The 22,980-nt window shown below is 45.1% G+C and overlaps 1 protein-coding gene across 1 annotated transcript; it reads right to left on the reverse strand.

Annotated features, from left to right (window-relative positions):
* Window positions 1-4,375: 4,375 nt before the first annotated feature.
* MAPK6 (mitogen-activated protein kinase 6) lies at window positions 4,376-15,245 on the reverse strand. The gene is made up of 6 exons (XM_073653035.1): window positions 15,081-15,245; window positions 10,817-11,979; window positions 7,667-7,811; window positions 7,240-7,404; window positions 6,923-7,124; window positions 4,376-6,774 (listed from the first exon to the last, which is right to left on the reverse strand). The coding sequence occupies exons 2-6, from the start codon at window positions 11,369-11,371 to the stop codon at window positions 5,679-5,681; spliced, it is 2,163 nt and encodes a 720-aa protein (XP_073509136.1). The 5' UTR covers window positions 11,372-11,979; window positions 15,081-15,245; the 3' UTR covers window positions 4,376-5,678.
* Window positions 15,246-22,980: the final 7,735 nt, after the last annotated feature.

The raw sequence follows: 22,980 nt of genomic DNA on the forward strand, positions 1-22,980 counted from the left end.
CAGCATCGCCTGACCCGTCACATTTTTTATTCTTTTTTTTCACAGGTTCTATGGTACCCGGGTCCGGAGGAGAGTCTCCTGTCCTCCACACCCGGGTACCATCCGCACATTGGAATGCGCATTTTCATATACAGTGATGCGGAATCCATGCGTTCCAATGCAAGTCAATGGCGGCGAAAACGCTGCGCTTCCGCAAAATAGTTGGTAGTGCTGCGTTTTTTTCCGCAATGATAATCCGCAGCGGAAATTTCCGCAGCATGTGCACAGCACATGCGGATTATCATTGGGGAACATGGCAGGCCTTCTACCATGTTTTTTTTAAGCGTTTCTGCCGCTGCAGAAACGCTTAAAAAACGCATTGTGGGCACACAGCCTTAGAGTACTTGGTTTTAAACCCCTGTTAAACCCGGCCTGTAAAAAATCCAAAATCTTAGGGCTATTTGGGTTAGAAACATCGATAGCCGAGTCTCCACATTCTGAGTAGAATTTTTTCCAAATCTTACTATATATGGCCGAGGTCACCAGTTTTCGACTGGCCTGTTGTTATCACCTGATCAGAAAGTCCTCTGGACTTCAAGATCTGCCTTTCAGCATCCATGCCGTAAAATGCAATCTCTCTACTTCTTGGTAGAACACAGGACCCTGATGAAGGTCCTTCCTCCACGGAAGCTGGACAGGGTCTTCTAGTGCCATCTTGGCCAATAGAGGAAACCAGCTCCTCCTCGGCCAAAAATGTACTACCAGTATTATCCTTGCCTGATCTTCCTGCACTTTCCTTAGTACCCTCGGTATCAGAGCTAACGGAGGGAATGCATACAACAGGCCCTGGTTCCATTGCTGGGATAGGGAATCTATTCCTTCCGGATTGTCTAGCAGATTTAGGGAATAGAATCTCCTGACCGTGACATTTTCTCTGCTTGCAAAGAGGTCTATTTCTGGAGTACCCCAACGACGGGTAAGATTGAGGAAGACCTGCATATTCAGTTCCCACTCTGTGGGACATATCCATCTGCTCAGGAAGTCTGCTATCTGATTCTGAGCCCCTGCTAAGTGTACAGCTGTTATAGATAGGGCTGTTCTTTCTATCCAAAGAAACATCTTTGTAGAAAGGCTCTGCAGTAAAGGGTGTCTTGGGCCTCCCTGATGCCGCAGAAAAGCCACCGCTGTTGTGTTGTCTGACAAGACTTTTATATGTCTTCCCAGAAATAATGGTCTGTTCTGGCGGAGAACTTCCTACACGGCTCGTAATTTCCGATAATTTGAGGACCTTGCACGAATTTCTGTGGACCAGGTTCCCTGAAAGAACTTTCCCTCTACATGGGCGCCGCACCCTGACTGACTGGCGTTGGTGGTAATTACTATGGCTGGGGAGGGGATCCAAGCTACTCCCACCTGGAGATTTTCTGGAAGCATCCACCATACTAGGGACCTTCTTACAACTCTGGAAAGGGGCATTACTTTATCCAAGGATATCGGACGCCTGTCCCAGGCCGACAGAACGGCTTTTTATAGATATCGGGCATGAAACTGGCTCTATCTGACACATGGAATGCAGGCCGTCATCAGTCCCAGGATCCTTATTGCACTTCTGATGGAGTAATGATTCCTTGGAAACTGAACAATTTCTCTTCTCCGTGACCTCTGCTTTTCTACGATTAGAGATTAGGTTCTTAGGCAAGAATCCAGAGTGACTCCCAGAAAGTTTTTCCTTTCCCCGGGATCTAGGTCTGATTTGTCCCAATTTATCAGCCAACCCAATTCTTGGGTGGAAATGGATACCCTTACATGGTCTAGAAGCCCCTGACGAGACCCCCCCCACCAGAAGGAAATCGTTGAGGTAAGGGACTAGGATGATTCCCAAATGTCTTAAATGGGCTACTAATTCTGTTATCAGCTTTGTAAACACCCAAGGGGCTGAGGTCAGACCAAAGGGGAGACATCTGAATTGAAAATGGTGGCTCTGATTTCCCACTTTTATTGCAAATCTCAAATATTTCTGATCGATGGGATGGATGGGGACATGGTAGTATGCTTTTTGGAGGTCTAAGGTACACATCACGGCCCCTCTATCAGGGGAATGGTAGACCGAACTGACTCCATCTTGAATCTTTTGTATCTCACGCAGTGGTTTAATGGTGTTAGGTTTATTATTATACGAGTTTCCCCTGAGGGTTTCCTGATGGAAAAGAGTCTTGAGTAGTGTCTCTGGAACCTCTCTACCCGTGGAACCGGACTTATGGCCCCTATTTTTAAGAGTTTCTGTACTTCCAACCACATGGGTGAAGTACCGGACACTGGCTGGGGATTGGCGAGAATAAACCTCTCCGGGGGTAATTGGGCAAATTTGATTTTGTATCCTGAGGATACGGTTTTTAAAATCCAAGGATTCTGTGATATTTTTTGCCAGCCTCTGAGGAACGACATTAGACGCCCCCCCAACGTGAATGGCGTAATTGCTTTCTCGAGCCGGATGCTGAACTAAAGGGGGGCACTCCGCCCTTGTTCCCCTTGGGGTAACTCCATCTGCCGGACTTTCCATTACCCTTATAATCTGGCTTACACGAGGGGCGGGCCCTCCGAAAGGGCTGATACCTATGAGGTTTATCCTCGGGAAACTCTGTTTTTATCAGATGCTTTTTCTAAGATGTCGTCTAATACTGGCCCAAATACCCTATCCCCCGAAAAAGGAAGAGTGCATAATTTATTCTTTGACTGGTTATCCCCAGACCAGGTTTTCAACCAGATAGCCCGTCTAGTTGCATTAGATAAGGCGCTGTTTCTGGCCGCAAATCTAACGGACTCTGCCGAAGCATCAGCCATGAAACCTGTAGACTTTTTAAGGAGGGGGAAGGGACCTGAGAATAGCTTCTCTAGGAGCTTTTGATGTGAATTGCTCCTCCAGATCTTCTACCCACAAACACATTGATCTAGCTACAGAGGTGGCAGCAATATTAGTTTTTATGATAGCTGTCAACGTCATCCAGGCCCTTTTTAGAAGGCTATCCGCCTTTCTGTCCATAGGATCCGTCAGGCTGGACGAGTCCTCAAAGGGGATTGAGGTTTTCTTGACCACCTTTGCAATGGGAACGTCGATCCTGGGAATTTCTTCCCAGGGCTTAATGTCTCTGGGATCTTAAACCCCCGAACATCTCATCCTGCACTATATGTGATGTTTGGGTGTCTTCCACCTGCATAGTGTCTCTGACCGCTTTTAGCAGTTCGTCTGTGTCCGCCGCTGAGAAAAGATATCTCTTTCCCTCCTCCGGTGGATCTGAAGCTATATCTTCATCCTCCTCCTCAGAAGCAAAGGGCTGTAACTCTTCTTCTGAGGATAGCTCCATCTCCCACCTCAGACTTTTTGCCCGGGATCCCAGCTGAGACATCTGGGGGGAAACTACACCCGAAATGGAGGCTCGAACCTCTTCTCTGATGATGGACCTCATATCCGAAAGGATGGTTGTTCATCCTTCACAATTTTAGCAGTGCAGCCTTCGCCTAACTGTTTAAGCCATGCTTCAGGCAACCTGCAATTACATATGGGGCATCTCTTCATCTTCTCCCCCGACTTTTTATCCTTCTTTACCGTCGCTGGTGGGTTAGCGGAGCAGCACTGTGGTATTGAGGTGACCCTTTGACTAATTCTGGCGGGTTACCCTCTCCCCCCCAGATAGTCCTACCCCCACCCACATGTACCATTGATGGTTCAGATGGGGTCTCTGGCTTTCCCAAATCCTCCATCATGCAGTCTCCAGCCCAGCAGGGAAGCCAGACACAGGCAAGCGCTTTTATACTTACCTGTCTGATGTCTTCCCTGCCTTTTGCGTTCCATCGTGTAACGCACGCCGACAGCCGCTTTAAACTTTCAAATTTCACACTCTGCCTCGCGCGCACTCCCGTGACGTCACCGGAATTGCACGCACATGTGGCCGGAACCAGATGCAGAGGCAGGCGCTGGGGCCCTCGCCGGAGGGAAGCGGCTCCTGGGTTAGGAGCAGCGTTGCACTGACCGGGCTGAGGAACCCCCGTTTGAAGGGTGTCAGCCGCAGGCTGCTTCCAAGGAGGAAGGGGAAGTTTTGAGCCGCCCGAGCCCCTGAGCCCGCATATAGGTAAGCTCTTCTGCGCACTACACCGCTCTGTTCCTATCCTCACAGGGACAGGAAAAACACAGTGGTGGAGGGAGGGGAGGGCTTTTAACTTCTCTGTGTTTCCCGTCCCTGTAAGGATAAGAAGGACGTCCTCCATGGTGCCGTCAGGGGGATGTCCTGGAAAAAATTATTTACCGCATTTTTTTTTCAGGAGCACAGCTATGTGAAAATCATTGAACGTTAAGGGGGAAGAAAAAAAAAAAACAAAAAACACACACCCACAAATTAAATCCGATTTGTTGCTGGCCATGTTTATTTGTCTTAAATAGGGGACCCAATAGTACACAAATAGTATGCAAAATTCAGAGGCAAAACAAGTTTCCAGGGAATTTAGATACTACATGCTATTCTTCTCATGCAGGTTTGAAAACAAAAATAAGAGGGAATTTCAGTAAAAACATACAATAAGAGAAAAAAAAAATCTTACATAGACATCTTAACTTACAGTAATGTTGTACCATAATTAACTCCATGCACGCCATTCTTAGCATTACAATAAAAAAAATGAAAAAAGTTTCTAGGAGTATTTAATATTTAAGCAATTCCTATAGTCTTGTAGAGATCGGTCAAGCACTTTGAAAATACAAACTCCTACACACAGTGAGAACTTTCCTTGAAATGAAAACAAATTGGTGAAAAGAAAAGTGAAGACACATCTTGTTAATATGCAGGTTAAATGTACAAAAATGTAAACCGTAAATAACAAAATTCAAGAGATGGACAACCTAAGGTTTTCTAGATGTCGATGCCCCAGCATAGTGTTTTTATAGGGGGCCATATAGAGTTTTTTAACCACCAGAGATGGAAGTTGCTCAGTGTGCTTCCAAACCATTCAGGACATCGATTCTCAAATAACGGTGATATAATAAATAAAATACTGCATATTAAACACTTCACTACATAGGATGCAATCCAGAACAATTATAAATATCTCTGCAATTTCTCATTTAGGAATAGCTACTACAATAATGCTGGCTTAACAGAGGTGCCTGATGGAGAGCACTACTGGTGGCCTAGAAGTGACCACCTACTGTTACCTTGAGGTAGATAACACATGCGTACCAAAATCTGCATTCTTCAGTTGCTGCTGGTATCATGTGTTTAAAGAAATCGATATGAAATAAAAATCTAAAAAACACAATGAACTAGCTCAAAAATAAAACATGAAACTGACATTTCTATGAAAATATGTCTCACTGTGTTACATCAAGGCAATATCATTATATGCTGAAAGTTAGCAACTGATTTGACTTCGACTTCATTTAGTGCATTTTTCCTGTCTCCACCTATGTTGCATTATTTTGTGTGTTTTTTTTTTTCTCTCCTTGTGTGCAAATGCCATGCCAGTTTAAAATTAAAATGTAGAAAGTAATAATTCTAGATCATAAAAACAATGGTAAACAAAACTAAATGTTAAATACATACTAAAATACAATTCAAGTAAGAAAATTATGTTATGTAGAAAGGAAAAAAAAAACAAAAAAAAAAAAACACGGGACAATTGATAAAGACATATAAAGAAATTTGAGTGTTTTAGTTTAGATGTTTTAGAATGCTGCTGTACGTTTTACGGGGAATTTGTGGGGACGATTTCATGACAGATGGGGTCAGTGTGGCTTGTATCGATTTAAGGGGTGATCCAAGAGGATTATGAAATTGTGGGATGCCAATACAATCCAGCTGCTTATTAAATAGGATGTCTCCACTAAAGCTCAGGATGCCCTCATCGTTTTCTTTACTTCCAACCTTTTCATCTTCTGCTGGCTCAGGATCTAACACTTCTGCCTCTTCCTTCTTACTAAACAAATTATCTAAGTAACCGGTGTAGACATTTTCCTTTTCAACATGATCATCTTTTCTTACTTCACAACAAAACTGGTCTATGAGGAAACAGTCTTCACCACTTTTGATTGGACTGTCCCAAGAATTTTGGTTTAGGGTTCCCAATTGTGCCAAGTTAACCATTCCTTTCTCCTGTTTTTCTAGACTTACAGACTTTGATATTAAGGATTTGTATTCAAGTTGTGTTACAGAGCTATTTAAGTCGTTGAGTTTGTCAACACTGGAAGAATCATGCTGCAAACTGAGCTCAATGGTACCTGCAATAAATGAGTCAAAGTCAAACTCTTTACGTTTCTCCCTTTCCTTATCAACTAGCTGCTGTGATGCTTCCTTAAGAGCTATTTGAGCTTTCACCAGACCATTTCTTTCACACTTTGATTTACCTCTCTTATCAGACCTCTCCTTACTTTGCTCTTTCCAGTTAGACAGATCTATAATAAGTTTTGGCTCGTAATAATGATTCACTTCAGTCTCCCTCCACACTAGATTATCTAGATAAGATGTGGACCTCATTTTGAAGTTACAAGAGTTGCTACACTCCAGGTCACAATATTTGTTCTCATGGTGATCTGAATATTGCCAAGAAGGCTCGGCAGAAAAGTATGGGTCAAAAGCTGGATCTTCCAAATACTTTTCTCGATCTCCATCAAGATATTTGCGAGGGTCGACCTGCACCTCTTCTTCATCACTTCCATCAGAGAGAGCCCTTGGATCTCGCTGGACTTCATCAACATCAAAATTATAGTGTATTGGCCAATCATGGTCTGAATACTGACTTTCATGATATCTGGAGAGAAAAATAGAAACTTAGTTTACTTTTTTCTTCCTCTCTATATGATGCAATTACATTAAAAATGCATCATGCATATGGAGTCAGTAGCAATAATGATATTCATAGCCTACATTTAAATATATAGTGAAAGTATCAAAAGTACCTTTCCCAGTTATAAACATGGCTGTGGTTGTCCTCCATCAGCAAGATATCATCCACCTCATCTTCAATATGAAAAGGATGGCTGGAAATTGGCTCATCCAGTGGAAATGAATAGATGCTCATGTATGGGTGAGACAAAGCTTCTTCTGCTGTTAGTCTATCCATAGGACTGAATGTCAGAATTTGCTCCAGAAAATCTAGTGCTGTTATGAAGAAAAAAAGTAAAAATACCCTTTACAAATCATTTTTTTTCCTCCATCTGATATCAATACATTTACAAATTCACACTTTTTTGTTTCTAGTATTTCAGGTGCTCACCTTCAGGGCTAATGCCCGGGAGCAGCTGTGTCAGAGGAGTATGTGGCATGGTCATATCCTTTTTTATATAGACTGGGATTACATTGAGAAGTTCTTGTCTGTCTTCTTCGTGTACAACAGGGATCGATTCTAAGATCAGCTGCATCTGCTCAAGTTCATGAGCACCTATAAAAAGGAAAGTAACATTACAAAGACAACACAGAATAAAGATGAAATATACAAGCCTAAGTAACTACCATATAATGCAGATAATACAAAAATAAGTTAATGTATTTCAAATATTCTCATGAATACTGCATCATTAAAAACATTATTATGCACAAACTAAAGAAAGCCCATTACTAAGACCTACTAAGTGTAATGACAAATGAGACAAAATTAGTTTGATAAGACTAATTTTATTAAATTGTCTAATAAAACTACCAACCTGCAAACAAGGTCTTTCCAGTCAGCATCTCAGCAAAAATGCACCCGGCCGCCCACATGTCGATAGCTTTAGTGTAATTGTTGGGTGAAAGTAAAAGGCGAGGAGATCTGTACCATTTTGTGACAAGACCTTCAGAAAGATGTCCCTAGGTAGAAAAGAGAAATAAGTGATTAACTTGATGGAAAATCTGTACTTTTCTATCTGAAATGACCACCTGCTAGAAATGTTTGTGTCAGGCTTGCAGATAAATTAGGTTTCTTCTTTAGCGTAAAGTCTTCCCACTTGTTAGTGCTAACTTGACAAAACAATCACAGTACCGACTGCAAAGCAATAGATCTCTTCAAGCAATGGCTGGACAGACATCTGTCAGAGATGGCTTAGTGACTCCTGCATTGAGCGGGGGGGGGGGGGGGGGGGGGGGGTTGGACACGATGACCCTGGAGGTCCCTTCCAACTCTAACATTCTAGAACAGGTACTAATGTATAACTGTCGCGAAAAAAAAATAGCCCATACTTTGTCTCTTTGAATGTATTTTTCATCATTTTCTATGGCTGTATATTCTTGAATATTCCATTACATCTAATTTGTGTTCTGCAGTTTTTCCAGTAAAATTCTAAGAAGGTGGAGAAGAATCTAAAGACCCCCTTTTTGGTGGAACAGGCCCCACTAGCATGCATCTTCTGTATGGCTGACTCCAGATTTTCCCTGAAAGGCGGTGCTAGGCATGTTGAATTTCAGGAGCTGATGCTTCGGTCCTCTGGGAATATAAGCCACCATATGAGATTAGAGGTATATAAGGAAAAAAAAGGGGAAATTTCAGCCTACCACGCATATGCCATAAGGGTCCACTGGTGCATGGAAATCCTTGGTAGCAAATCCAGGGATGAGAAGCAGTAGGAAGTAGATGAAAAAAAACATATGATTAAGAACCCCTGTTTGGTTCGAAACGCGGAAGGTCTGCCTTACATATGGCGCTTTTTTAATGGAACTAATAAAATGGACGTTTTAACTTTACATTTCTTGTGATGGATACGGAGAAGGTGCTGGAGTTTTTTTCATCTACTTCCTACCACCATATGAGATTGTCTGGCAATGGCTTATACAACCCATCACTGAATTAAATGTATGGTGTGAATCTTACAGACCGGGGCCATTAACGTTGACAATTGTTCAGAAGTGAATGTGAGGTCACACTCATATAGTATATATATTTGTAAGCACTACAAAAGGATTTGTGCTGAAAACAGAATTTTAGGATGTATTCCTTCTTAGGTAAAATTTATTTCATTTCAGATTCAAAATATCATCCAATATCACACACATCAAATCTAGTAATGTAGAAATGTTAGCATGTAATTGACTAGGAAATGTAAAGGTTCTTATGCGGCAAGAACAAGCAGCATATGCCCCGTCTCTGAACAACACGGTTACAGCACAAATCCCTATTGAGGTTATCCAGTAATTATGGTGCATAACAGGATGTACACAGCGCTCATAATAAATCTCACAAGTCTCATTTGTTTGGAGATTGTTCTTGCGCGCTTTCATTTAATGAAACGTGCATACGTCAGTTAGGCCTGGCACGGGATTTTAGTCACTGGGGACAACCTTTATAGAAGTTACAGTCTTGAAGGAAGCAAAAAGTTTAAAATCACTGGTTCTATTGTTCCTTACAAATGTAATGTAATCCACTTTTCTAATGCAGATATATAGTAGCAAAACCGCACCATGGTAATAAGTCTGAAGAAAATGCACACAAGTCAGGTGCCATGTGGTCATGGTATGAAAAGGGCCAGCTGTATGTGTAGGCCATTACCTATAATGGGCACCACAATATCACTGCATCAGAAAACAGTAGTGAGCAGGTTTAGGGCCTATAATGTAAGTAATCATACCCCTCAAGGGTACTTGGTAGACTCAAAAGGTAATATCCACTGATCACATGCAACAATAAGACTACCTGCCTAATATGTAGATCGCTCTTGTGCTGCAAAAAGATCTGTCAAGGTATGGCCTTTACAGGACCTCTGAAGGCATCTTGTGGAACCTGGCACCAAGACATTGGCAGACCCTACTTCTTTTTTAATAATTTTGTCAAGCAAGGAAAGTTATAAAGCTTTGCAAATCACTTTACTAGGGAATTTGTCTTCATTCATGTGAAGTAAGATGCTTGAGTGTGGCTTCCAAACCACAGCTTGCTATTCAGCTACATCGGTGTCAGAACATACTGATTTGGAGTACAGATGGTTGCAGTGAAAGGGTCAGCACCTGTTTCCTCCTCAGCATTGTGCTTATCAGAACAATCCCCTGCAGCAGCTTATCCCCAGAGTTAGTGAGACAGGTGCTGAGCTGACCCTTTCACACCCAAAGTAACTTGAAAAGTTTCATAACTTTTCATGCTGGACAAAAAAAAAAATGAAAAGATTTAGATACTCTAAAGAGGACCTTTCACCAAGTGAAAGTGGCCAGTTTTTGTTCCTATTGTAGAAGTATACCATTTTTTGGCTCCCTTGGTAAAGACCCTAAGAATTAACACTACATATAAAAGGCCAATATCTCTGGAACGGTGTGGTGCAGATATGTATTAAAAAAACACGGGTGAGCAGTGAGAATAAATGCAGAAACTGGACACTTAGATCCTCTAAGCATTAGAAGTTGCAAAGTGAGACCTCCATGTATAGGATAGCACACAGATGCTTTATTGGATTGAGATTGGGGAAATTCGGAGGCCAGACTTTTTGCTACTTGTAAAACTATTTCTGAGAAACATTATCCTGCTGAAAGAGGCTACTGTGGCACACTAGGCCACGTTCTTCCAAGGACTAGTTTGTTTACTCATGTGGCCATTTTAGGTGCTTTCAGCAGTGTACAGGAGTCAGCATATTCATATCAGGAACATCACTCACGTCCTGATGTTTAGGAGATGTTCTCACCCAGCCATCTAGCCATCCCATCCCAAAAAAGATTCTAAAGAGCCTAATTTTTTTTTTTACTAAGAAACAAGCTCAGGTCTGAACCATGGTTCATTTACAAGTCATTCTTTAAGCTTCATACTTGGTTCAACTGTTGCTAATAATTCTATTTATTAGTTAATGACTTCATGCCAGTAATCAAAAAAAATGGACAGAAACATATTCTGCAGCGCTCACCTTATGAGAGTAATGGGGATCCATGATACGTGCAAGACCAAAATCTCCAATCCTTACGACCAAGTCTTCAGTGTTTATGAACAGGTTTGCTGGCTTGAGATCTCTGTGTAGCACATTAGCAGAATGGATGTACTTAAGCCCACGTAACAGCTGGTACATGAAAAGCCTTGCATGTTCTTCACGTAGAGGGCCTTGCTCAAGGAGCTTGGCTAGATCGGTCTCCATGTACTCCTGAACTATGTAAACTGAGTTCAGCTCGGTTAGGGAGCTCACATCATCGATTAATTGATCTCCATTGGGGCCAAGAATTTCATATACTTTAACAATGTTTTCATGATCGAGTCTCCGGATAATTTTGATCTCCCGCAGAGCATGTTTGACGCTCTGAGGATCAGTCAGGACAATTTTCTTCACAGCCACTCGCTTATCACAGTCATTGTCAACAGCAGAAAAAACTAAGCCGTTACCACCGTAGCCAAGCGGTTTTAAGTCCATATAACGAGAGCCCAAATCAAACCCATGAATGTTCATGAGGCTTTCAAACTTTTCGGCCATTTTGGCTTAACCTTTCTCCTGAAATTTTCACTTTTCCAAAATATTTGACAATAAACCGCCGCTAGCTTCTAAAGAAAAGGTTTCATACACGTTACAAAATACTCTTCTTTAGAATGGTTCACTCCAATTTCAAAGCATATGAGCCTGCCAGGCCTGGTGTATCCCGCAAGCAGTAATGCTAAAGCTCAGTTTTGACTGTATAAAAATGACAGTATTCATAGTTCACAAAAGATGCAGCATTCCAGCAAACATCGACCAAAACACTCGCTAGAAGTGAAACGGAATGAAATGACATACTATGCACACTCTTCTACTGTGCAAAACAAGGTAACATGAAACAAAAATGTGAATAAATATGCAAGAAATAGGCTTCAATGAACATCCTCCTCACAGTGCAGATACATTCAGTGTTGAACTGGTCCTGAGCAGCGTCATTTTATGGTGCTGGTAAGCACTAGAAATTTTATTTGATATTTTCTATACAGTGCATCCGAAGAGGAAAACGTGGCAGACTTGATATTATAGAAGAGTTTGTCTGTTAATGATCAGGTGGCTCCAGCTCACCACAATCACAATCGAAGCTGCTATCCATCTTATTCTCTCAAACCCTGAAAGAAAAGAGAAACGGATTATTAGGAATGCCTGGAGCAGGAGACACTTCCACCTTCCTAAAACAGAAAAGAATAAAGACAGGAGACGCAAGGAAACAAATCATTAACCTACACAAGAAGTTTTACTACGTTTATGAACACTGACAAAAGTGAGATCATGAAAATGTTTATTTTCTCTATGTAGAAAATCCCTTTATTTCCGTATTATAATGAGTACTTACGTTTAACCATAATATTATATTCCAGGACATTTCCATAATATATAGATCTCCTATTCCTCCCTGACACTATTAAACCTCCAGGGAAGGATGCAGGCTATAAGATTTGATACTCTGTACAGCAGCATCAGAAACAAGGAGAGAATATCTTATATGAATTTTGTCTGACCGCTTAAAGGAAAAAAAATAAATAAATAAAAAAAAAATCGCTTGACTTCACAGAATCACTCAGCACCCATTTTACTTTCAGTTCACGGACTAGAAATTTTACTGACTGTGTCCTATATTAGGTTACTTCACTAGTACTGAGGGCTGTCCTGTGTAACATTACTACTGAATGTAACGTAATATAATGGACAGAAGTAATATGTGGTACTGAGGGCGGCCCTGTATAGCATTATTACTGATGTAACGTAATATTGCAGTAGTTGCTGTCCATCTCCAGTAGCACTATATCCCTGAAAATGATGCCCATCAGAGTGCACGTTGGCTCTATCGGCACCATTATAGTCTATTGCCCTGCCGGGCATATGTCCGAATCCTGCTTTGCAGGTGGTGGTTCGGACAAAAGCCCCGATGGGACCCACAAACATGAAGAAAAGCGCAACGTGAAAGCACCCTTATATAGAACTGTCCTCGGAACCCTAAATTACTAGGAATATTACAGTATCGCCCACAAGATCATATATTACACCACTCAGTAATGTTATACAGGACTGCCCTCAGTACCCTATAATATGCTACATTACTAGTAATATCACAGGATAGCCCTTATATTAATGTGTTTTTCCAACCTCTGCACATATACAAGTTTTCCCTGCGTTTATATAGTGGTTGTTTTCCAGCATTAACTCTATCAGGTCCCATCATGAGGTTTTATTTTATCAAGTCCTATAAGCCATATAAAATGCTGTCATAGCTAACGTTCTCCAAGATCAGAGGGATAGTTAGAATTATTACCGGTTTTAAAATGCTCATTTTCCACAATGTTAAAGAGTAATCCTCTTTAAAAAGGGATGACAAGTTGCTGGGTTAATCAATAGGGGCCGACCTCAGACCATTGCAGATCAGTGATGTGGCTCAGGCACTGCATTCCCCTCGCTTGTATTAACAGTTCCCTCCTGCACAGGGGGGCTCGGGTGCTGCGCTGCAGGGAAAACAGAAGGGGGCAGTACTAAAGCAGGCCGAGTATTTTTAAGATGTATGGGGATCCTGGTGGTCAAATCCACTCTGATCATAAAGCAATGGCATATCCTGGCAATATTCATGTGACCACTGCAGCCAATCCCTGGCCTCAGTCATGTTAGGCTGTAAGGCATATGACAGAAGCCAGTAATCATACAAATGATGACGGCGACGTCATTGCTTCTATTACTTTAGCTCACATCCTGCCTTTATTGGAGAATTACCTTAATTATTTTAAATTGACGGCTTCTATTTATAACATAGGTGATGTGTTCTTGCCACGTTTATGGCACAGAGCCTGACTTACAGTACAATTGTCACAGCTATTGCAATCCTTGTCAGTGGCATGTGCGCCTGCTGTATCCCGAGCTGGAGCACCACAAAGCTGCAGCGATACTGTACTGCAGGATATAGGGCTGTGTCACTGGTCTTTACAATAGACAAACTCATGTACCATCCTCCTAAAACCACAAGAGCTCAACGTCTAAATGTCCAAGACAAGTGGGAAGCCATCCTACATGCCCACCGCTTCAGTATCTATAGTGGGTGATAGACGGCGGGCACCACATGCACACACAGGCCAGTATAACTGCCATGCCAGTGGGATTGGGGGGCCATCTACTGCACATGGGGCCCCCAGACTAATGACATTAGGCAGCTCGAAGTTAAACGTCCTATCCTTTTGCTTACTAGGGGCACAGCTGATGTCAGGAGTTTGGGGGCGGCTTTCTCCCCATTTTGGTCAGGTGCCCCTTTGATGTAGAATAGACGCAGCCAGCAGAGGAGCAGCTCACACGTCACCATACAATACAGCAGCTGGTACAGACTACAGCACTACGCGTGACGTCACTGATGACGGTCCGTGCACTCTGCAGGGAATTCCCAGCGCCTACGTTTCCGCCTCGGCGGCTCATTATTCTCTATGGCCCTAGGAGCGATCAGCCGATGGGTGTAGTATTCCTTCAGGCCGTGATAATCGCACATTGCCTGACAGGAGCAGTAGTCCACAGGACAAGCCGGGTAGTGTAGTCATCGGGCTCCAGCAGCCGACACGTTGCAGACGGAGCATGTGAGTCACATCCAGATCCCCCTCCTCCCACACCCGGATGTGGCGCCGGTACAGCACAGCGCCGTACACCAGACTACGGGCCCCATACATGAGGGGGCTGGCGAGGGAGCCGCCATTGGCCGCACAGCACGCAGAGCGGCCTCCTCCCCACAGCTGCCAGCTGGAGCGGACGCACGTCAATCACCGCCGGCAAATAAGAAGGAGGCCCTTATTCACAGCGGCCAGTACGTCACCGTCCGCAGCCCCCCACACAGCCGGCACGTACCCCCCGAAAGCCCCCCACACGGCCGGTACGTCCCCCCGGAAAGCCCCCCACACGGCCGGTACGTAGTCCCCCTACCCCGGCCGTGTGAGGGGGCTTCGGGGGGTTGAGAGGAGGACGGACCGGCAGTGTGGAAGTCTCGGGGGGAGCCCCTCACACGGCCGGTCCGTTCTCCTGTCCACACAGTGTCCCACACGGTAATTACAGGACCGGTACGGCCGCGGTGTCGCTCAGGAATAGTCCGTGGGAGCCGCCGGTCCCGTGTAATGAGGCGGCTGAGCTCCCATTGTTCCCTTTCCGTAGACTTCTCACACAATGGAGGCGCCAGGTGCCGCAGCGAGGACCGGCCCGGAGCCGCACTCACCGCTCTCGTATGTGTCATATGGAGGGAACACCGGGGACAAGGCTGGACCGCTCCGCTCAGCTGCTCCTCTTGCCCTGCGTCTTGTCTCTGCTTCTTTGCCGCAGTCGCCATGTACTCGGACTGACTGCTGAGGGCGGAGACTCACAGACACCCGATCTGACGCGTCACCCGGAACGCCCCCTGCAGGCGGCAGCGTCACCTGGCGGGAGGATTCAAAAGTCTCCTCATTGCCGAGAGTCCAGGCGGGCGGCTTCGTCCCCCTGCAGACGGCCGTGGGCGGTCCGCTCTGCGCCATTGTGCCAGGCTACCTCAGCAGAGGACGCCGGCTCTGCGGCCACCAGTGTCTGTCGAGAAGTGGCCATTGGGTCAGGATGGCTGATAATGCAGATCAGTAATACAGAGCGGCTCCTGCCAGGAGGCAATGTACATGCAGCGTTTTGTGGAGCCGCTCTGCCCAGGCTGTGTGCACTAGGCTTACACTCTGCCGTCCCCCTTAGCTTGTGCTGTAGGAATACTGTAGGAACACACCGGCAGGTGTTTTACCTGAAGCGTCTCTATGAGCGTCTTTTGCCGATGGCGTCTTTTAGTTTTTAGCAGGAGCTGTGAGAAGAATGTCTGGTCATTTTTTTAGTCCCTTCATAGCTTCCAAACTCCAAAGCAGTTTTTCAGGTGAATTCTGCACCTGCTCTTTGGGTGTGTTCACTGATTTTTTTTGCTCAAGTTTTGAGTGGCGTTTTTCCAGTGAAAACTCAGCAAAAAACAGTGTGAATATACCTTAAAATCCTCAAGAATTGCTTCAAAAACATGAATGAGCATAGTTTTCTCTGCGAAAGCACTTTTCTTTCTGCTGGCTCAGAGGCACAGCTTGCTGGAGAGCGGTGATTATCCTGAGGAGAGTGCTGGAGAGCGGTGATTATCCTGAGGAGAGTGCTGGAGAGCGGTGATTATCCTGAGGAGAGTGCTGGAGAGCGGTGATTATCCTGAGGAGAGTGCTGGAGAGCGGTGATTATCCTGAGGAGAGTGCTGGAGAGCGGTGATTATCCTGAGGAGAGTGCTGGAGTCGCTCCAAGGAGCGCGGCTGTCTGACAAGTGCACTTCTGTGCTACACATCTTCAGCCAGAGCTAGGCCAAAATGGCATGAGAACGCCAACAGTCGCAAAATGTTAGCGCAGCCTCGCATTGCCTTGTAATTTAGCACCTTTACAAAACTTTATTCCAGAGTTTTTACGTTAAAGCTTTGATCAATCAGGCCTGGAGGTTTTGGAACAGCAACGGAGCGGAAACTCTCCATATCCTCCTCAAACACTTGTGAGATTTTGTCTGAAAACTCAGTAAGAAAGGCCGCGTGCACATACCCTCTGATCATAGGAGGAGGGTTTGTTTTTTTTTTCCTGAAGATATTTTGGGAAAATGCCTGGTGGAAATAAAATAAAAATACTCTATGTCTATGTAATTATAATAACACCCGTGTATACTCAATCATCGAGAACAGGGCCAGCTCCAGGTATATGTGGGCCTTGGGCGAAAGAGTCTCAGTGGGCCCCCATATAATGCCCCATGTCTCCATACATAAAAAAATAAAAAAAATCAAATACTCACCTCACCTGCTGCCGTTCCTCCGGTCTCCTCAGCCGCGCCGCCGTCTTTCCGCTCCGCCCTGCGCTGTGACTGCTCAGTAGAGGGCACGGTGGACAGACGTCGCCGCGCCCTCTGACCTGAGACGTCACGGTGCAGCAGCCGTGGAAGAAACCGGACCTGCTGCATAGGCACGAGGAGAGGTAAGTATTGTGCTGGGGCCCTGACCAAGTGTGTGGGGGGGTGTACTGGCACCGCTCTCTTCCGCTCATGGGTCCCATCCCATAGCGTGCCGGGGTGCCCGACAGAGAGTGGGCCTTCCGCCTGCTCAGAGCCCCAGCACTTGCCCGTGTGCTGATGCCGGGCCTGATCAAGAAGACCACAACTCGAAAGCAGCAAGTGGAAAAAGTACACCCCTGTAAGTGTACAAAGAGATATAGAAATAAAGCTAGATTAGCACTGCGCTAATAAAGTCACAAGTATACAATACGTACTAACAAGCTCACGAAAGCACGATGTATCACTACAAACAATACACAGGTGGCCACTGCAAAAACAAGCAACCAATGTCCCAAATATAGAAAAAAGTGAATAATAGTTAAATGGTTGCGAGCGTGTTTGGTTGGTTTTGAGGGATTTGTTGTTTTTTTCCACAAGCCTGTGTGTTCTGGGCTTTTTATAACATATGCTTGCATTGTATATTATTGACACTATCAGTAGTGGGACTATTGAAAACACGCTTGCAACCACTTAACTATTATTCACTTTTTTTTCTATATTTGGGACATTGGTTGCTTGTGTCTTCAGTGGCCACCTGTGTATTGTTTGTTGTGATACATTGCTCTTTTGTGACCTTGTTAGCACAATAGTACGTATTGTATACTTGTGACTTTGTTAGCATAGTGGTAATCTATCTTTATTTAAATCAAATACTGTAAAAAAAAAAAAAAAAAAATCAGGAAAAGAAAAACTCCAGGAAAAGAGGAGCGTTTCGAAAGGGATCTCCGCATGAAAAACCCTTAGGATTTGTTCACCTCAAAACCCCTGAACATTGCCTTGCAGGCAGGAGGGAGAGGAGATAATGGACGCTGTAAATGCTTTCTCAGGGTTCTGTACAGTACACAGAAATAGCACAGAGCCACCCACCATCTTCCACAGTGGCACAGAAGGGCAGTGCATGTTGAATATGAAGACAATGGCCCAGAATAGACTGTTATCTGCTGACCGTATTGTACCCTGACAGCAGGGGCGTACATAGGAATCATGGGGCCCCATAGCAGAAGCTCTAATTGCCCCCCCCCCCCCCAAAAAAAATGTAAATAATTGTCGGGGTCACCAAAGATCAGATCTCACAACTTTCCATCCTTTACATAGTAATTTTCCTCCTGCTGACATCCCAGATCTCTCTTTCATTGCCCCCATAAAGTGTGATGCCAATAAAAGGCCCCCCCAAGCACAGTATGAAACCCCCATGGTGAATTCCTCCATATGCACAGTTTAATGACCCTACTGTACTCCACCTCAACTCCCAGGGTAAAGTATGCTGACCCCAACACAGTATGATCCCCCAACTGTGAGCCGCTAGAGAGGATGGTACATAATAAGGGAGGGTGTTATACATAATAAAAGAGGAAACTATATAACGAAGGATGGCGCTATACATAATAAGTGAGTGCACTATATACTAAGGGACTGTGCTATACATAATAAGGCTACATTCCTGCATCTTTGTGCAGTGTCGGTGTGCTGCCCTGTTTTACTGACGCATTGAGCATGTCCTATTCTAATCCTCAATATCGGATCAGAACAGGACATTCTCTGACCCTCTTAGATCTCATTCTCAGATCCGTGATTTTCATGGATGTGTGAATGGATCTATAAAACTGTACGAGTCCGTGGACCATCCGATAAAAAGATCTGGCAGCACACGGACATTTCACACAAATGTGAGAATGTGGCCTAAGGGATTTTACAGATAATATCACTCCAAGTCACACAGTGCAGATACAGAATAATATTTACATCCAGGCACTTACCGCTGACGTCTCATCTGATCAGAGCCGGTTTCTGCTGCTTCTCCATCTGGTCAGACCTTCATGTCGACATCTCCCAGCCACGACTCGTCTTGTCACGATGATCTCCAGCCTAGAAAATAACAAGGTCACATATTGTATGCATACATGTGTCTCCCCCGCTCTGCGTCCTCGACTACAGATATGTAACCCCCCCATTAATATACTATTAGCCACTTAGTAATCAAAATATAAAGTGATAAGCAGCACTGTGCCCCCCATTAACTATAATCTGCACCGGCCAATAATATAAATTATTCGGTCTCTGTGACTCTCCCCAATTAACTGTAAGGCTGTGTGCACACGGAAAATATACAAGGCTTTACAGTACAAGCAAAGTGAAACCCCCATAATTGCTCTCTCCCAGCACCCCCATCATTGCTCTCTCCCAGCACCCCCATCATTGCTCTCTCCCAGCACCCCCGTCATTGCTCTATCCCACCACCTCCATCATTGCTCTCTCTCAGCACCCCCATCATTACTCTCTCCCAGCACCCCCGTCATTGCTCTGTCCCAGCACCCCCGTCATTGCTCTGTCCCAGCACCCTCATCGTTGCTCTCTCCCAGCACCCCCATCATTGCTCTCTCTCAGCACCCGCATCATTGCTCTGTCCCATCACCCCCATCATTGCTCTCTCCCAGCCCCCATCATTGCTCTCTCCCAGCACCTCCATCATTGCGCTCTCCCAGCACCCCCATCATTGCTCTGTCCCAGCACCCTCATCGTTGCTCTCTCCCAGCACCCCCATCATTGCTCTCTCTCAGCACCTGCATCATTGCTCTGTCCCATCACCTCCATCATTGCTCTCTCCCAGCCCCCATCATTGCTCTCTCCCAGCACCTCCATCATTGCGCTCTCCCAGCACCCCCGTCATTGCTCTGTCCCAGCACCCTCATCGTTGCTCTCTCCCAGCACGCCCATCATTGCTCTCTCTCAGCACATGCATCATTGCTCTGTCCCATCACCCCCATCATTGCTCTCTCCCAGCACCTCCATCATTGCTCTCTCCCAGCCCCACATCATTGCAATCTCCCAGCCCCCCACCATTGCTCTGTCCCAGCACCCCCATCATTGCTCTCTCCCAGCAACACGTCATTGCTGTCCCCTTCCCCACCATTGCTCTCCCCAGCTCTATCAGCCCCATTATTGCTCTTCCCAGCCCCTTCATTCCTCTCCCCAGCCCCATCAGCCCCATTATTGCTCTTCCCAGCCCCATCATTCCTTTCCCCAGCCCCATTATTGCTCTCCCCAGCCCCATCATCCCATCATTCCTCTCCCCAGCCCCATCAACTCCATTATTCCTCTCCCCAGCCCCATCAGCCCCATTATTGCTCACCCCAGCCCCACCATCCCATCATTGCTCTACCCAGCCCCACCATCCCCATCATTGCTCTCCCCAGCCCAATCATTCCTCTCCCCAGCCCCATCATTGCTCTCCCTAGCCCCACCATCCCATTATTCCTCTCCCCAGCTCCATCAACCCCATTATTCCTCTCCCCAGTCCCATCATTCCTCTCCCCAGCCCCATTATTGCTCTTCCCAGCCCCAATAGTCCCATTATTCCTATCCCAAGCCCCATCATTCCTCTTCCCAGCCCCATCAGCCCCATTATTGCTCTCCCCAGCCCCATCAACCCCATTATTGCTCTCCCCAGCCCCATCAGCCCTCTCCCCAGCCCCAATATTTCTCTCCCCAGCCCCTTCATAGCTCTCCCCAGTCCCATCATTCCTCTCCCCAGCCCACCTCCCCTCCGCAGCATTTCAGTAAAAAAAACAACAACTTACCTCAGCTCGCTCCCCTGCCGCAGCATTCTCCTGGTTGCCGGCAGCTTTCTTCCTGACCCAGGCGCGCCCTGCATGATGACGTCATCAAGCTGCACGCGCCTGGGTCAGGGAGGAAGCAGAGGATGAACCCTCCAGCTCCGCTGCTATTCTCCTCCTGACAGCAGCGGAGCTGCAGGAATCGCTCCCTGACCGCCGCGTGCTGGGAGCAGCTGCACCTTGCGGGCCCCTTGGTGCAGCTGCATGGTGGGGACCCGGCGCAGCTGCACCGGCGGCGGTATGTCCACCCCTGCACTGCTATGGGACCCCCCCGACTCACGGGCCCCATAGCAGTCGCGTGGTCTGCCGCCATTGGCGGTACGCCACTGCCTGACAGGCTACTGTAATTTGTGGGGCTGTGCCAGACCATGTAAGCCGTATATGTAGGCAGAAAAGCACAGCACCTGCTCTGTGTGGTGGCCATTACTTGGGATTGCACTTCAGCTCCCAATCATATGACCTCCGATCAGTAAGCTTTTATGGGTGGGCAGTTGTTTGCCTATTTACATATGCAGACCAAAGCAGACTATGCGCACTGAGCAAACTATATTAGGCTGCCATAGTTCTCGGCAGTTCGGGTCCTGTTCACACAGGACGATGCACTGCTGAGAACAATGATCTTTACCGTAACCCATTAAACTCAATGGATTGCGGTAAAAAAATGTCATACCATCACCATTAGTATGGCATCCATTTTTCCCCAGATCCATTGCAAATACTAACATAGGAAACTGTATTTAGTTTCCTAAAATGTTATCACTGTTGATTTATACAAGTCAGATGTCATACAGATGTAAAAAACGGACATACAGATAAAAAATTATTTCATGTACTAGTCTAAGCGCAGCCTTAATATAAAATAAATAGAGTACTGCAATGAATGCATGTTATGAGGGGTAGCCTCTATATGTATGTGTCTTACTGGTTCATTTATGGGGCTGACGTTACATGCTTATATTATCACTTTATAGTTTCCCACATGGGCAGTTTGCATGATTCTAACTAACACTCCATACTCTGTGTCTTGTATTACTTAGAAAAGGTCAAAAAAGCTGCTTTTAGGTAAGAGCTGTGCAAGTATCAGGTTTACAAAAGAAATAACTCCTTCCCCAGAAAAATAAAAAAATGATGGATCCCGAGTCCGACCCAATTAGGCCAGGATAGAATGATTTCTTCCAGGCTGGCACATTGATCCTGTATGAAAGCTTCTACTCCAGCTATAGATATTCTGTATGTGCTTTCAATTGTCTTCATACAAATATAGATTGCTAATCTGTTAGACTCTTCTAACCTTCACCTCACCGTTTCAGACACCTGAAGGTTGTCATTCAACACTGAGACAGAGTCAATCAACCTGGCACAAGTCCAAAGGTCTGAGAGAGCTTTAATTTGAGTAGCTGTAGTGTCACAGGAGCAGCCCCGTGTATGAGTCAACAAGTCTACAAACCTGGCACTGTAGACGAGCATTCAGTGTATCGGGAGTAACCTGGCAACCTCTTATGGAGAGGTTAAATAAAGCAGGATGGATCTACCTAGATAAATATACGTATGTGCTAATTAATCTTATTAAATACAAACCCACACTGTTTACACTTATCAGTGGTATTAAAAGCCACCTGCTTAGCATTGTGTACGTCCTCATTGTGCCATCAGAGCAGCTATGACCCAATGACGCTTCTACACCACAAAACCTCTAAAGGTGTCCTGAGGTACCTGGCACCAAGACGTTGGTGTCAGGTCTTTTAAGTACTTTAAAACCCATATTAGATGGCTGTCGGCTTAATGATGGTTCAGCTGTAAGCTATCTCACCCAACTCTACCATACACTGGAGTGCTCCATCTGACGAGCGCCCCTATGTTCTTTATGAAAGCCGGCTGCCAGATACCTTTGAAAGCAGCTGATCTACAGTGAACAAAAGGATCAGCGTCTAAAGTCGTTCATCTGACAATCATCTGATGTGGGCCCCCATACACATTAGACTATTGACTGTTAATCTAATGTGTCAAAATCCAATATAAAAACATAATAAGCAAGTATCCTGCAGTAAAAAAATAAACAGCAATAGTGCATGAAAAGAAATAGGGTGCTTAGTTAACATAATTTTGATAAAAAAAATGTAAAAGCCATCCTACCACGTCACTGTGACCCTATTCGGGGCGGTCCTAACCTCTAATATTAAAACCTTACTAAGTGACGTACATGTGGATAAGGGATGAGAAGGACTGAGCCCGGCTAGTGGACACACAGTCGTGGGGAACTAGATGAACGTAATGTCCAGCTCAAAAGAAAGGCTACACCTTTATTTGCACAGGGTGCAAAAAAACTGAAACAAAAAACCTAAAGAGATAAACTGGAATATAAGTTGGTGTGCATGCAGCATGTAGGCGCATGTTCATACTGGTCACTAAACAGACATAACCCAAGCTGAAAA

Source organism: Phyllobates terribilis, unplaced genomic scaffold (genome assembly GCF_046119375.1).
Source record: "Phyllobates terribilis strain yellow unplaced genomic scaffold, ASM4611937v1 Scaffold_11__3_contigs__length_659146591, whole genome shotgun sequence".
Taxonomy (NCBI): domain Eukaryota; kingdom Metazoa; phylum Chordata; class Amphibia; order Anura; family Dendrobatidae; genus Phyllobates; species Phyllobates terribilis.